Source organism: Alligator mississippiensis, chromosome 6, assembly GCF_030867095.1.
Source record: "Alligator mississippiensis isolate rAllMis1 chromosome 6, rAllMis1, whole genome shotgun sequence".
NCBI lineage: Eukaryota > Metazoa > Chordata > Crocodylia > Alligatoridae > Alligator > Alligator mississippiensis.
In genome coordinates, this window is record NC_081829.1 from 71,618,280 (window position 1) to 71,635,467 (window position 17,188).

At 39.4% G+C, this 17,188-nt stretch overlaps 1 protein-coding gene across 20 annotated transcripts in view; it reads left to right on the forward strand.

Annotated features, from left to right (window-relative positions):
• The window catches only part of DNTT (DNA nucleotidylexotransferase), a 358,214-nt gene that overhangs the window by 114,072 nt on the left and 226,954 nt on the right, over nt 1–17,188 (forward strand). For 17 of the 20 annotated variants that reach the window (XM_059730000.1, XM_059729999.1, XM_059729987.1 and 14 more), the window contains one exon: nt 14,937–15,111. In XM_059730000.1, coding sequence (XP_059585983.1) covers nt 14,937–15,111 — 175 coding nt within the window. Of the gene's footprint in view, nt 1–3,815; nt 3,960–4,772; nt 4,917–6,895; nt 7,209–14,049; nt 14,153–14,936; nt 15,112–17,188 lie in introns of those variants that run through there. The other 3 variants (XM_059730002.1, XM_019484208.2, XM_059730004.1) reach the window with 3 other exon arrangements.

Sequence of the window (17,188 nt, forward strand, 5' to 3'; positions counted from 1 at the left end):
TTTCTGTTATGCTGCACCGGGAAGTTCCTGCTGATCCCCAACCAGACTGTCTCCTGGGCTGCTATGTTTCCTGGGTACCCTGTTTCCAGGAAGATTTATTCTGTGTCACAAGGTGGGTAAACTGTGTTGTCATAAAACATAGATGTAGTCTATGCCAGGATTTAGAGCTGTCACTGACTACTTTTCTCCTCAAGCAAATAGGGAACTAGGGACCATACTGTCCTATTTTATAAGTTGCCTAAGTCACACCTGATCCTTTTAAGTTGAGGACTTAGAAGAAATTGTGTTTTCTAAAACTGTAATGACAGCAATCTCTATAATCCTCAGGCAAACTGTTCATTGGTATGATTCTTCTTGCATGCTTTCTATATGCCAGGGGAGTTCATTTTCCTTTTATAGTTTGTCGTCATTTTCATACTTCTAAATTCTTATAAGCAACTTCTCTACAGCAAAAGTACTATGTACTCAGTGACAAGTTCAATTACAAGGTTTATTTCCCTTCTAAGCCTTCCTTATCTTACCGTCCAAATGCAATAGTATAGCTAAGTAAACACAGCCAAAGCATAGTATCAGTTCAGTGGTTTTTCTATGGATTGTAATATCTATTTATAATATTCTTGATCCTCAGATTACATGATGAAATTTATCAGATCGTATGTGAGAACTTCAGTATGTTCTGCAAAGTTGCTTTCCCAAAATGTTCTCATGAGTAAATGCAATTGCTGATGCTGTCATGGAAACAGGGGTGTGAATATTGCTGGAAGTGAATTGATTTTTAAATATGCATGAGAACTCTTGGAATATGTTTTCCAGTGTTTGTTTTTCTTTAATTCTGGTCCACTTTATTTTAAATCCCTGCCCTTTAACATGACCACATAATACTTCTCTGTTTGCAGACTGGTTGAATAATTTTGCTGTGTAAGTTTTGTCAGAAGTCTTGGTCAATGGGAAAAGTAGAAAGATGCTGGTTTCAAGAATAGGTTTTTTTTGTTAAGTACATTCAAACAATATTTGCTGATGCTACTAATCCTGTCCAGAATCTATCAGATGCTGTAGCCTTTGAATCTAATTCAATGGTAAAACTTTGTTACAGCCTAGGGCTACCTATTTAACAATGACACCAACTACATCTAATTAACAATCTACTCAGATAGAACTGGATTAAGAACAGAAGTTTGAGGCAATAATGAATGCTATATATCATTCCCTAGTGGCAATCAAAATAGATGACTAAAATTGTGGTATTAAAAGAAAATAAAACTGCTTTTGCCTTTTAAACCATTAAAATGTATAAAGTTTATTTCATTTAAATATTTTACACTTGGTTATATTCACATCATTTGTTTTTATATTAGGGAATAAAAAGTATAACACAGGACAAATACATTTGAAAGTCTTTTCAGATTCCAAATTTGTTTCACAAAGACTTAAGAAAAAGGGGTGGGGGGAGATGATGGACTCTTTCTATTTTTTTATGTTTATTTTGAAATATTGAGACATTGGAAGATCATATACCAACAACAGATAGAACACGCAGCAGCAAATAAGGACCAGCACTGAAACACACAAGAAGTCACAGCAGTTTCCTAAGAAATAAATTACAGGCAGGTTAAAATATAAATATGGTATATGATCTTCCAATTTCTGTGTGTGTGTGTGTGTGTGTGTGTGTGTGTGTAATTGGGAATAAAAAATCTCAGTTTCCAAGTTTTGAAGCCAACCTTCTGCCACATTTCTGGAAGAAGCTAAGGTGAAATAATTCTTGATTATTATGGTGGCTGGAGCACTGTATAAATCTATCCAAACAGAAATCAGGAGGTAGAATACAAAAATCACTCCTACAGATTCTGTTGTTAGCAGTCTCTGTTCCCCATGTGCTCTGAAGACTAGCATATTGCAACTATGTATTAAAGTAATCTTACATTTCTTTGTTTTTGCACAAGAATGCCAAAAACTTTGCATAAAATATTTAAAATGTAGTTTATGAGAGAGTAAATTCCCAGAAATTAACGGCAGATGCAAGGCAACACATTTTAATATAGAAATGAGGTGGACCTGAGCTGTCAATTCTGTGCTTTGCAGAAACAGCATGCTCCTACACTACTTCTGATGCCTCTTCTACACGTACAGGTAAAGATGTGATGGGATCTAACATGCAATCCACACAGTTGTGCCTACTGCTATGTCACACATGCATGGCAGAAAGCATGATTATGGTATTGCACATTAGATCCTGTCGCACCTTATTGCCAGTGGACAGGGAGCCTGGAATCAGGCTCCCCCTGCACCAGTAAAAAGCAAGCTACTGTAGCTTGAATCTCCCTCAGCTGAGGGGCTCCCAGCTGCTGGGGCACTCCACACAGTCCCCAGGGTTGGGGGATCCCAGCAGTTATGAATCCCCCAGGCTTGGGGGAGCATGAAACACCTGTACTCAGGTGATCACAGATGCTGTGATCTCCAGGGCTTGGGGGTGTTTGAAACCACCATGGCACCACCATCACAATACACTGAACATTGTAGGAGAATCAGTTAAATACTAAACCACTTTTGTATACATCTCATTCTCTGTTTATGGCCCTACTCATCCTTTTGCATAGAAGTAACACCAGAAGGAAGAAATTTATTTAAAAAATCCCATGTTTTTCATAGTCACCTTGCCCCACTGTTCCCTAAAGAGAAATGAAATGTGTAGCACTCTAGAGGAACTGTATACAAAGTGGAATTGTATTTAGTAGAAAACTGTTCTGTGGTCTATGTGGTTTATAGGCCACTAGTCATGGGTGGTGAAAAATAAGATGTTTCATATGGTGCCATGACTCAGATAACGGGACACTCTTCTTCTGAAATGACAGTTCCACTATGCTGTAAAATGTTTGCAACAAAAATGCCTAATGAAGGTATCTTTATTACCACAGTAATAGCCCTACAGAATTACTCTAATGGAAAATAATGCCAAGACAGCCAATCAGAGCACGAATAAAGCATTACAGACAGACAGACTTAGGCTTTTATAATATTAGAATACTAGATGAGTTGCATTATGGTGTGTGATTGTTATTTTTTAACTGTCAGTGGATCAGTGACTTTTCCAAGTATGATGATTAAATTGTTTTGTGGACAGCATGTTCATGTGTAAGCTATAGATATACCTAATCTAATTTCTGGAAACAATGTATTTATTAAGCTTGCTCCCACAAAGAAGCACGTTCAGCAATATGAATATCCCAAGACTCTTGTTTTAATTTCAAGGATATATATGTGAAAATAGGCATCAGCCCAAAGTAGTGCCATTTAAAATAATTTTTGACATAAATTGTTTTTGACTAAAGGATTTTTTTTGGGTGTGGGGAGGGGCACGGGATTGGGAAGGATCTTGAAGAAATTTTTTTTTTAGGGGTTTTTGGCCAAAGATGGAAATATTTGACTCACCAACAGGTATTAATTACATTTTCACTTATTTTGCTGAAAATGCAAAATTTTGAGTAGAACCATGAGGAATGCTCACCTCATACATATTCTGACCACCTTTAGCTCAGATCTGAAAAGATCTATGTAAAAGGAGAATTCCTTCCCAAAATTTCCAAAGTCCATGATTTAGAGATATCCATGATTGGCATCCTTATTTTCAATGCTTTCTTTGCCACTTAGTATGACTTGGAAACCAATTGCAAGCAGTTATGACAGTTTCTTGATGGATGCATACATATGGGCATTTCAGTACTTGAAAGGAACTTTGTTCTCTGTCTCCCATTACACTATTTCTCCTACTTTGATTGCCTTTCATACACTAATTCTAGCTGTACTGTTTCTTGCAGAATGGTGGCTGGAAGGCACAGTTGGTGTGAGAGGCATACTGAACTTGCATCCATATTTGCTTAATTATATTATGCATCTTCTGAAAATCATTAAAAATAATCTAATTACTTTCATGCAAGGAGCAGACCCAGCAACAATTCAAGGTCAGCAAGGCAATACATTATATTTAAAGATATAGGAAGACTAGAATAATTTAAATTATGGTATTTGAATGATAAAAAGACTGTAGTAAAATCAGTTAATAATAACGTAAGTCTCCTATATACTCAGGAAAAAGGTTGAATAATTATTTTATATGGATAGGGCTTCTTATAAACTAGCAATTTATGAGAATAAACCAAAATTAAATATTTTCTTCTTTGTTTCTGGTTGGAAAAGATAAGACCTCTGACCTTGATAATTTCTTGCTTACTCCAAATACATATTCTACATATGGAATACAATAAAAATATTTATATAATAATATTGCCTGTAAGGGGGGCTATACCAGCAGGGACATGATAATCTAGGTAGGTCTATAACTTATCTCTGGGAAAATGGGATCACTGACAAAGACTTTTGCAAAACATTAATACTGCGCTCATTAGATAAATCCATGCAAAGAAGAAAAGTAAATCTAGTTGCATTAGGTGAAGAGCTATAGCAAAATCCAAAATTAATTTCAATTGAAGCTAGGTAACTAATGTGTTTAAACACTTTTGAAAGTCCTACCTGGCATCTATTTGCATCTTTAAGTGCCTAAATACTTTTGATAATATGGCTCAAGAGTTATTAAATGGGCATAAAGAAATAACAATTTTTTTTGTACCAGAAAGGTTTTACTGATACGAGCATCTTGATGCTATGCTATGGGAAATTATCTTTGCATGATCAGGAGCACTCAATTAGTTAGAACATAAAATAATTTTGTTTAACATTTGTAAAGAATCTGTTCATAAATATGTTATTCCTTGTAGGTTTTGAAGATGAACAAAGCATTTTACCAAGACTGGGAAGGTGGTAAACAGGGAGATGGCTGTCAACAGCTTGGCTGTCGGGTCAATCAGCAGTTTGGCAAACAGACATGAAGCCACAAAGCAGATTGTGCAGTGTCAATGACCGTATGATTAGTAGTTTTTTCCCCTTTGCTGCAAACCTTTTCTATGTAACCTTTAAGCATAGTTTCCATTTACCTATTAATATGTTTAAAAATACCATAAAATTATCTTTTGTGATAAAATCCCTGCTACAAATATTAAGTTGGAGTAGAGCTGATATTTTGGCCATAGGGCTATCCTCAGGCTATAGAAAAAATGAATGAATTTAGTTGAGTTTTCATGGCCTGAGGAGGGCCCCAGAGCTCATAGGCAAGTGTTTTAATTTTTGATGGCTAGCTTCTATTTTAACAATAATAACCTTTTCTTTGTATTGGTGACACACTAGCTGATGCAGCCAGCAGCTACAATGCTAGGGGAAGTGCCAATGATTCTTTTCATAATTTTATCTTAAAGTAGTGACCACAATGACAGGAGACAGTGTGCTTTGAATGACAAAGTGACCATTCAAAGCACACTGGATAGACTGTAATCATTATATCTGATGCTTGGAAGGATTTTCTTGTTTTCTTGTTCCTTTTTTGTCTGCTTGCTGATCTGTTCATACCATGACATTTTTGACATATTCTGTAGAATTGGTGGAATCTGTGTTTTCAATAATTCAGATGTGTAAATTTTGTTTCCTGGGAAGTTGGAAAAAGCTGGGAGAATTTTATCCTGAACTTTGCATTTCAGTGCAACTCAGATCAACACATTCAGCATAATATGGAAAAGAAGATGTGTTCCAGACAATAGCAAATTTGGGGGTCTGTGCTGGGGGGGGTGGGGCCAGTGAGGTAAGGCTGGGGGATGGGATGAGGGCAGATAGTACAGTGTGGGGGTGAGTAGGGCACTCCTGGAATGAGGGAAGCATGGTGTAAAAGCATGCAGTCCAGCAGTGTTGCCAACCCAAGTCTTTTTTTTTGTATTTTTCTATCTGCAAGCTTTTTTACTGACAAACAAGCTTTTTTTGCTATGGTTGATATTAAACCCTAAATTTGAACCCACCCTGTTCAGGACCTGGCAGAATAGTTACATTTACATTATGTAAAATATGCACCTGTAAAAAAGTTTGGTTATCATTAAAAAGTTTGCAGATTGTCAGTTAAAAAATATGTCTCGAGTTGGCAACCCTAGTAGAGGCACATTTCCCCATTTGGTCCAAAGTCCAGTGCCCCTGTGCATGCTGTGCAGACAGGCTTATGCTGGCAACATATCAGTACATTTCATCAAAGTATTAAGAGAATCATAGTTGAGAGTGACAGTGTCACAGTGGAGGTGGTTGAATCAAACATATGATAGTTGCCCAGTAAGTATGCTCATCTATATGCAATAAGCACAGTTTGTCAGATATTGGCACACTTAAAGTGTATGTATGTTAGTCTCAAATGCTTTGCTATTCATTTCCTTGTAATCAAATTGTCCAGAAATTCATTTTTATTGTGAAATTATTTTAAAATGCTTTGCTTCATTAGTTTGTTTTTTTAAAAAAAGTTTTTTTATCAACATTTTAATGAAGTTAAAAATACAACCCAAGAAGCAACTGGGCAAAATTACATAAAACAAAACAAACCCTCAAAATTAATTAGAGATAAATGACAAGAGCACAGAACAATGCAAGCCATAATTATGAGATGGGATTTAAATTCTTTCTCAGCAATACTTTCTAAGTAAAAATGGAAGCAATGTCAATTGTATATCTTATTTCCAAATGTGGTAATAATGTTGATATTGAAAATTATTTGAAAATGTTATTCCAATGGAGCTATGCCACTTTCTACCAATGAAGAATCTGGTCCAATATAGTTAAATCATTTGTTATGAAGATATTTTCTGGATTAAGTTTTCAGAGGCAATGGCCTGTTAAGTCCCAGTGAATTTCAGTGTATGTGCACCTGTGTGTAGTAGTTAAAATTCTTCCCACATGTAAGTTCTAGAGAAGTCTTCATAGTGAGTTCAAAACAACTGATGCTTCTGGGGTTTTTTTTGTTTTTTGTTTTTTATTTCAGAAGAGAAACAGATGAGAATGATGTCAATAGGTGGTGACATCAGATGCAGATTGTGGCTGGCAGAATGAATATAAGCTCATATTTAGACAGTCAAGTAGAATTCCATCATGAATAGGGTCAGAGCTCCAACATTGGTCCCACAGAGGAAAAAGCAGAAAGGGATGCATCTTACAATTTCTACCAGGAGCTATGAAATAAAGTTCAGTGAATTAGTCATTTTTATAATGGAGAGGAAAATGGGGGTGACCAGACGGAGATTCTTGATGGAGTTGGCAAGAAGAAAAGGTTTCAGGGTAGCGAATGAGCTAAGGTAGGAAATTCTTTATGTATGTACAATCTGGACATGATGGTGGTACTTAAAAATTTACTTGTGGTCTTGGAAATCTACATAAGATGTGTTGTTAGCTAATTGCAGGATATGCTACATTCAAGGTATATACTATAATGAAGGTTAATGACATACAATAGTGAAATAGCCAAGTAAAATCAAAAGATTGTAATTGTAACAAACAGTCATAAATACATTTATTCAAGTGATTGCAACTAGCTTTTAATTTGCATATAATCTTATTCTTTCCAATAAATGGCTATTTAGTAGATAGTTCTATGTTATAAAAATGAAGATAACTGAGGTAAGAGAACCTAGCAGAGAATTAGAAACACCTAGGCATAAGTAAATACCTTTGATTCACGATTCAAATTTGTCTTAAACTCTTGACTTTAATGAGGTTGCACTGTCCCCCATGTATAAAATTGAACAAATTCAGCTTCTTGAACCTGCAAAAATGTCTCACATGATTAAAGATTGAACACTTGGCTAGTTTTGCTGCAACCAATAAGCCAGATTCTTCAGTGGGTGTAAATCAGACAGTGTTTTTTCTCATTAGAGTTTAGTTATTACATAAATGTAACTGTTGGTTCCTGAAAAGAAAAAGTTGAAATTACCTATACAATAATGTGAAGCATTAATAGAACTTTATTCCTCCAACATCTCTTACTCATAAAAACATAAGAAGTGCCATACTAGGTCAGACTAATGGTCTATCTGGCCCAGTATCCTAACCTTGACAATGGCAAAAGTGGATGCTATGGAAGGAGCGCACTAAATATCTGGAGTGATCTATTCCCTATTCAATACTATCCTTGGCATCCACACAAAATAAGTAGAAATAATAGTAATAGGAGTAATTACTCCAGAAAGTAATTATTCCTCACTTGAAGTATCCCACTGAGCAATACGTTTGATTAAGGGATAAAGATACTGGAACATATCTTTGTTAAACTCTGCAGGCTCTGTGCAGAAATGTTTTTTACAGAAAAGGATCAGAGATATGGCATTTGAAGATTAAGGGGTAGTGTCATTGTCAGATTTGGGGAAGCCTGTACAGTATTTACTCTATATACCCAGTCCTAGCTTTAATTAGTGCGATCAACCTATCCATTTCACAGACATTAGTGTATACTTGATTTATTTATAATGTTAAAGGAAATCAAAATGTGTTCAACTCTCCATATAAAATGCCTGCTTAACATACTATGCATGAAGAACATAATAGGAGCTTCCAGCTCCAAAATATCTGTAGTCACATTCTTTCATGTAATCTTTTTAATCTTTTAACCCTATGTGCGAATCAGAAAAGAAGGAGAGTCTTCTTTTGGAAGCAAGCAACTTGTAAAATATCAAGTAAAGTAAGTGGATGGGATTAGGCAATTAGTGCTTGATCTAAAACCCATTCAAGACAGCAAAAAAGCTTATATTAACTCCAAATATCTTAAGATCTATTGATATGTACCTGAAAAGATTTGGGTCCATTTGCATTGCTGAGGCAGAGATGTGTCTTGCTAATATTACTAACTTTGTGTGAAGTCACAAAACAAAACTTTTTTGTTTTGTCAGGAGTTGGCCAATATATTTAATTTCAGGCTAGCTGCAACTGGATAAAACAGAGCTATTTAACTGTTGACTTTTGTTGTTGTCAAGAATGCCAGAGGAAACACTAAATTTGTTACATTTTCTGCCAAGAATCAAGCACAGCTGTACAGATACCAGAGGAAACTGGTGCACAACAACTAAACTGCTTCAGCAAGTATAATGATGGCAGAGTTCCCAGATCTGCAGCTTGGTGCAAATACATTAAAGATGAATATTTTATATAAAGTGAAATAAACCACAGGAAGCAGAAGTTCTGTGTCTCCAACTGAATTTTTGTACACAAGTGAAAATATGACAGTTTAATTAAAGTAGAACCTAATAGGGTTAAATAATAAATTGCCCACTGAATGGCCTCTCTCAGATATTTTAGAGATAATTGAAACAGACAATTTATATGTGCTGTACTCTACCAGTTGTGAAATGAGAAAAAAGGGTTTTCTTGCAGAATGAAATGTTTAACTTAACTTCCCCAAATACAGTCATTGTACATTTAATGCAATGAAAGATTATATGATAGCAATTATTTAGTGGATAACCCTGGAGACTTACTTACATGAGTAACCCACTGAACTTTATGAAGTCATGGGGGTTTGAAAAGAATAAGTTCTCTGGACTTGATCGATACTTAGCGATATGATATACTAGTCTCCAAAAATAATAATAAAATCTTGCTTTGAAACATGGTAATTAAGTTTCAAGCTGGAAGTGTGTGCCCTATGCCCTTCCATGACAGTTAAGTAGAATTATTACTTATGAAAGCGATGAATTGACTGACTGACTGAACTTCAAAGTGTCATATTCTATCTTGAACCATTTTGTGTGTGGTGTGAAGGCTGGGACTGGCTCCCATGTGGTTCCAGTTTGCTGGTGCTACATAGCACCAGGCCTTGAACAGGCCCCTGTGTGGTGGGATGTGGTAGGAAACCCAAAATTGGTTGATTTTTGGTCTCAGCCCTGGGATGACAGAGGAGCCAGTTCAAGATTGGTACTATGGTTCAAGGTTCAGTGTGGTGTAGGGACTGAGAGTGACCCCGCCACAGCACAGGCGCTGGTTCAAGGATCCTGTGTGGTACAGGGGTTGGAGTCTGCAAACAATGGATTGTCAGGCTTCCACCCTCCCAGCACACTGGAGTCTCCTAATCACATTACCTCTGTGGAGCAGTCCCATATTAGCTCAACATGTTAGTTGATAGGATCTGGAGATACTCCTTGCTGGAAAAGGAAAATTGACTATGGTTACATCTTATGCTGTAAGTCTCATGAATGTTGTTTGGCTTAGGGCTAACTTGAGTTTGGAGCAGTCATACCTTTAGTATAAAAGCCTTCTCTGACTGGTGCCCCCTACCTTCCCTGCTGTGACTTGCCCCTAGAGGCCTGGTGAGCAGGGAGGTCCATTCCAGCTCTACTTCTCTATGATTCTCTATGCTTCACCTGTCCTTCCTCTGCTGCAGCAGCAGTGTTCTAGACTGGGAAAGGGGTGGGAGGTGGCGGAGTCCCTCAAGAGAGGCTGAGAGACTAGGTTTTGGGGCACATTTAGCTCTTAACATGTTTCCTATGTGTTGGGGGGTTTGCTACCTGGATGCTCACTTGTTCAGAACTGACTTGGACCTGTTATAGCCCAAAGGGAGATTTGACATTAACCTAAAGGCTAATCACTTGGGAGGAGGGAATGAAAGCAGAGCACACTGCCACCATTTTCCCAGCATGGAGGTACACTGCACCGCTGATGCACGTGATGCATGAGGCTGCCAGAGCATGTTGATTTACGTGCTCCAGCAGACTTGATTAATCAAGTCTGCTCCGATGTGCTGTATTCCCAGCACGTCAGAGAAGGTGCCCCATGTGTATAAGTGCCCAGGATTCTCAAGATAAACCTAGATTTCAAATAGAAATCCATAGTTGTAATTTTTCTGCATTCTTGGCAACATAAAGAGTGCTCAATTATTTTTTTGTAGTAAAAAATAGACTGAAAACTAACAGTTGACATTTTATGAGGGGTGCCTTGAGACTATCCAGGGGTATCTTGAGTGTATAACAGTTGAGAACCATTGATTTATGTGGTTAAAATTAGGGATGCACTGATAGAGATTTTTGGGGACGATAGCTGATTTTTAAGGCGGCATATCAGTTGATACTAATCCAATTTCTGATATGGAGCCTGACAGCTTGAAGACCAGTGTCTGGCTGGTAAGTCTATTGTGGGGGAAGGGGAGGGGAAGGGAAAGGGAGGGGCATGGGGGGGAAGATCGAGGCCCCTGTGGTGAGGGAGGGAATGGGACTGGGGCAGGGGCTGGGGCAGGCACTGCCTGGGTGGGGCGGGGCACAGGATGGAGTTGTGGCTCATCTGACAGCTACTGCTTCTGTGTGCACTCCGGGAGGGCATGGGGTGGGGGGCATATGACCCTGGATCTGTGCAGGGGCAGCAAGGGCTGCCACTGTGGGTTGGGGCCAGGGCTGGGCTGAGCTCTTCCTGGTGGGGGCTGAGCCAGGCTGAGCCTGGTGTGGGTGGTGGTGGTTCTGGGAAGGGGGCTACACAGGGGGCTGCAACCACCCCAAAATTCACTGTAGCCCTTCCAACCCCACCTTGAGTGCCACCATGACCTGCCATGAGTGCAGCTTAGCCCAGCCCTCCCCCCCTCCATGCTGGGAAGAGCCTGACATAGCCCCAGCCCCAGCCTGCAGTGGCAGCCTACCCCACCCCATGCAGATCCAGGAGCACATGCCTCCCGGTGCCCTCCTGGGGATGTGCATAGCAGTGGGAGCTGCCCCCCCGCCCAGTGCCCCCTGGATGAGCTGTGACTCCATCCTGTGCCCCTCCCCACTTCGGCTGGCCAGCACCTGCCCCAGTCCCAGCCCCATTCCCTCCCTCACCACAGGGGCCTTGATCTGTCCCCACCATGCCTCTTCCCTCACCCTCCCCTTCCACCACAACAGACTTACCAGCTGCATGCAGCTCTCCATGCTTCCAGGCTGTGCTTCTTGCTGCCTATGTGCTGCGCTGTGGTTGCATGCATGCATGGCGCATTTATTGGCCACATTGTTGGCCACATCAGCTTGGAGGGATGTGGGCAGTGGGGTCCCGCAGGGTTTGGTCCTTGGACTGATATTGTTCAATATCTTCATCAGCGATTTGGACAAGGACGTGGAGAGCACCCTCTCCAAGTTTGCTGATGATACCAAGTTATGGGGCAAAGTTAGTAGACTGGAGGGCAGGGAGCAGAATCAGGCTGACCTGGACAGGTTGGATCAATGGGCAGAGAGAAATAGGATGCAATTTAATAAAGATAAATGTAAAGTACTCCACCTGGGAAGGAGGAACCCCCAGCACACCTATAGGTTAGGCAGTGTCCTTCTCAGCAGCTTGGAGGCAGAGAGGGATCTTGGAGTCATAATTGACTCCAAGATGAACATGAGCCGGCAGTGTAACGAGGCCATCAACAAGGCCAATCGCACCTTGTCGTGCATTAGCAGGTGCATGACTAATAGAACAAAGGAGTTGATGCTCCCCCTCTATGTGGCACTGGTCAGGCCGCAGTTGGAGTACTGTGTCCAGTTTTGGGCGCCGCACTTCAAGAGGGATGCGGGGAATCTCGAGAGGGTCCAGAGGAGGGCCACTCGCATGATTAGTGGCCTTCATGATGGACCCTATGGGGGGAGGTTGAGAGAGCTGAATCTCTTCAGCCTTCACAAGAGATGGCTGAGGGGAGATCTTGTGGCCACCTATAAATTTATTAGGGGAGGTCAACGGGGAATAGGGGAAGCGCTGTTTACTGAGGTGCCCCAGGGAGTGACTAGGAATAATGGGTATAAACTAGTTGAGAGTGGATTTAGGTTAAATATTAGGAAGAAATTTTTCACAGTAAAGGTAGCCAGGATCTGGAATGGGCTTCCAAGAGAGGTGGTGCTATCACCTAGCTTGGAGGTCTTCAAGAGGAGGCTAGATAGTCACCTGGCTGGGGTCATCTGACCTCAGTCCTCTTTCCTGCCAGGGGCAGGGAGTTGGACACAATGATCCACTGCGGTCCCTTCCGACTCTACAATCTATGAATCAGGCTGATTTCTGATACAGCCAATTTTCTTTATATTGGTGCTGATCTGATATTGGACTGACATATCAGTGCACCCAGAGATAACCAGAGCAGGGCGTGGGGCCCTGCTTCTGGACGCGAGGAAACTGGCAGCAGATTCGGGGGGAGGGCGGAGGGTGCTGAATGGCCAGCTGGCTGTGAAGCCAGCAGCGGCACGGAGTTGCCATGGCCTCTCCGCCCGGCTCCACGGGGACCCCCAAAGTGCAGGGCCTGGGAAGGTCGCCCCAATTCACCCTCTGCCAGGGACAGCCCTGGGTTCACCTCTAGTTAAAAGCTCTTTCTTGCATATAAATACAGATAAACACACACACTTAGAAATACCATTGGCTAAACCCTATTAAATGGTCAGCAATCAACCATAAGGGTTTTTCCCACCCAAGAAGTGGAAATGTAAAGTAAGTTTGTGTAATTTGAATGACTTAAGAGAACTCTTAAGTAGAGCTGGGTAGAAAAGAGGTTTTCACTGGGAAATATGAATTTGCAAAAACAAAAAGCATGTAATGAAACTTCTATTGGTTTCAACAAACTTGACAAAATACAGACAGGGCTCTGCTGCTACCCGGCCTGGTTTTTAGCCAATTCACAGGGTTGGTTTCTGGAAACACCAGAGCTTTTTAGTGTTCCGGACTCTGCAGCCAGCCCTGTCATATGGACTGCAGCACTGGGACCAGGGATGCTAAAAGGCATCCAAAGCACTCCAGGGCTCTTGGGTAGTGGACTGTCCCAAGGCCAGGGGCCCCATAGCTTCTACAAAACCAAGAACCTCAAAGCTCTGGGATACCTGGATATAGGTAGGGATCTTGGAACCTCAGGTGCCAGCTCTGCAGCATAGAAACCATGAGACAGTCAGCTTAAGATTTTAGGGTTTCCATGTGCCCTGCCACAGAGCTGGAAGGACGGGGAGCCCCAAGGCACTGGCTCACCTATGGTTCTCAGATCTCTAGGTTCTCAGTGTATTGGCAGTCTCCTAGTGCTAACTAAAGCTTTGAAACCTAGATCACTGGAACCCATAGCTGTGAACAGAGGGGCCCTGGAACTTGGGGCTCAATTTATTTGAAAATGTTGTGAATATTTGATTAGCTTAATATTTTTCTTATTTTTTTATCTTTCACAGGAAATTTAAAGCTTTATATTGTTCAGAAACAAAATGATTATTTTCAGTGTTTCAGAAGTTCTTGTGGAACCAAAATTGTCATTTTGGCTAAGTCTGCTTCTACCTTCTAGAACCTGAAAGTAATTATATATATAATGCCTAATATTTCTTTATCATGCATTTCTAGGAGGCCAGATGTTATTGTAGTGACTTCTGCCTCCTTTCTAAGAAAATCTAACCACAACTCTATCATATGATATAGTGTATGGTAGTTTAAATTTGTTCTGGAGATTTTATGCTAAATTATACCAGATTGGTTTTGCAAGAGGCCTGCATATTAATAGCAGGAGATGGTCTTCAGACATGATGCATAATTCATAAGGTTTGTTTTTTTTGCATATATTTACCAATACCTTTTATGAAGAGCTTAATTTAAGTATAGAAGATTTTAAGTTTACCAAAACTATTAGCAGCTGTAGAGTTTTGAAGGATTTTCTACAGCACATCTCAAAGTATTATGAAGTTCTTATGTATTGACCAGTAGCCTTATTTCTCTAAAGGCTGTCAGGTAACATAAAACAGCCTCTTCATTACAATACTGCTTGTGTAAGCCAAACAGTTTCCAAGTTGCAAAAAAATATGTAATGGAAAAGTGTCCAGAGAAGTTAAATGATGCTGAACGGAGGAAAATGCTGCACTTATAAGAGTTGTCAAACTATAAAGCTGTTCTTAAAATATATGGACTGAATAGAAAAGATACATTGTGATATAAAAACACAACTTGCTTTCCACATCCTGCCATACAATTGATACAACACTTCAGGAAGCACATGGTATATAAATATTAAAACAGCAGCTTTGCCGTGAGATACTGTTGGCTCCAAAAAGACAAAAAAACCCTCATCTTTGTATTTTCCTTGACAGCGATTCTGTCACCCACATTGTAGCAGAGAACAATTCTTGTGGTGAGGTTCTGGAGTGGCTAAGAGGACAGAAGGTGAGGGACAGTTCAAGGTTTGAACTTCTTGACATCTCTTGGTTCACAGCCTGCATGGAAGCTGGAAAGCCAGTGGATTCTGAGATCAAACATCGACTCATTGTAAGTCAGGTTCTTCATTATTAATTCAACTTGTTTGACAAGAATCAAAACTATCAGACAACTTCAGTGTGTATTTTTGGTGTTATTGAGTTTTGCATGAAAATGCAATGATATTTTTCTAAGAAGTGTATAGATTAATTCATACTGTTTAATAAAATGAAAGGGTCGCTTCCACAATATCTTTTTTAATAAGTTGCTTTTTTAAATCCTTTTTTATTGGCTGCTGATAGTGATGTTACCATAGTCTGGTGCATTATTACTGAAATAATAATATACATAAGTCATATAAATTGAAGGCTATTAAACGTAACCAATTACCGAACTATTTGTCTTTTGTGTGGTATCTGTGGTATTCCCACAAATACTTAAATAGGAAATGCCTCAAATGCCTCAAATGCCAGGGTAATTGTAGCTACTCTGAGAGATACAGGACCTATTCCAATGGCTCTCACTGCAGTACTTTGCATCTTTCAAGAATATATAAACATTAAAACTTGTACTGGTTAGGGTTGATCTACATACCCTTGAAGAACCTTTTTTTTCATAAAAAGACTGGTGATGCATTGTGTGTGTAAAGGAATAGTAATTGGACTTAAGAACCATTACAGACTTGGTGCTAGTAGGAAAATATACAGCAGGAATTCAGGTGTTGCGTTATACTACAGCAAGATCTATATTGAAAAGGATGCTGTCTGCATTCTGTAAATGGTGCTTGACCTTTCAGGTTATAGGAAGATACATAATAACACACCTAGCACCTGCACTATAACCAGCAAAGTCATATGGTTATACTGAAGTCTGGTTTTTGGAATTGAATGCATTATGCTGCAGAACCACTCTGGGCTACACAGTGTAAATGGTGATAGGTAGCATCACTATCCTGACAAGCTGTGCACTCTACATAATGTCATAGTACTACTGGGTGTTCTTCAAAAGGATGATGTGATGCAAAACCACTGGTAGACCCTGTGCCCCAGCCAACTGTATTTACTTCCCTTATTCTCTATGAATTTAACCATCACAATGATGGGTATAATGTTGCCTGGCAGAAGGTCTGATACAAAGCTTTTTGAAACCAGTGGGAAAATTCTTATTGATTTCAAAGAGCTTGAATGGACTGCATGAGCTGTAGCTCATTGCAGACCTATATTATGGAAAAGTAATGGACACTCAGACCAGTGTAGGGTTTTGCTGAGTATATCTTACTGCTGTGTACATCATGTCAAAAAATGAACCAGTAATTTCATAATAGTTTCTTCTTTAGTTCTTTTTCATCTTGATTATTAAAGTATGAAGAATGATCTATAATCCCCTCTGGCCCAGACAGACTGTGATGTCTGGGTCATTTTTCATTGCCAAAAACTAAACTACAATACTGAATCTATTCTTCAAGATTTTAGATGAGAGAATGCCTGTTTAATAACAAATATAAAAAAATGAGTACACCAGATGGAGCTATCGTTCTCAGACTCAGAATAATACCATGATGGCCATGTGTTTGTTTTCAATGCTTATTTTCCACAGAATCTTGTGAAGGTAGAATGCTCTAAATAAATTGATGCAAACAGAAATAAAAACAAAAACCATATATAGAAACATTATACTATCTAACCACACAGATAGGTCGAGGAGGTACGAATTTTTGGGACTACTATTTCATTTAACTGACTGAAAAAAAACTAAAACCCCTGCAATCCCAAATATACAAAACACCATAAAGACTTCTGGGGGAATTTAATTTAAGATCTAGCTTTAAGATGCACTGTTGTTATGTACTTCCTATTTCAGCACTGTCTGAATCCCTATGGCTTTAGATGGACCAGCAAATATGAGTATATGAGATGCTTTTAAAAAAAAATAAAGCTTCTGAAGTTCACTTTCCTATCCAAATATCACTATAAAAACTAGTAAAAATTAATAATGATTTTTTCTGCATAAGAGGGCCTGCCTGGATTTCTGGTAGAGCAAGACTTCCTGAAGGAGCTATGGTGGATAATTATGCTATGGAGAGATTAGTTTTGCAAGGGAGATCTTCTCATTTTATTAGGGTATAAATATTTCATACCAATAAACATAG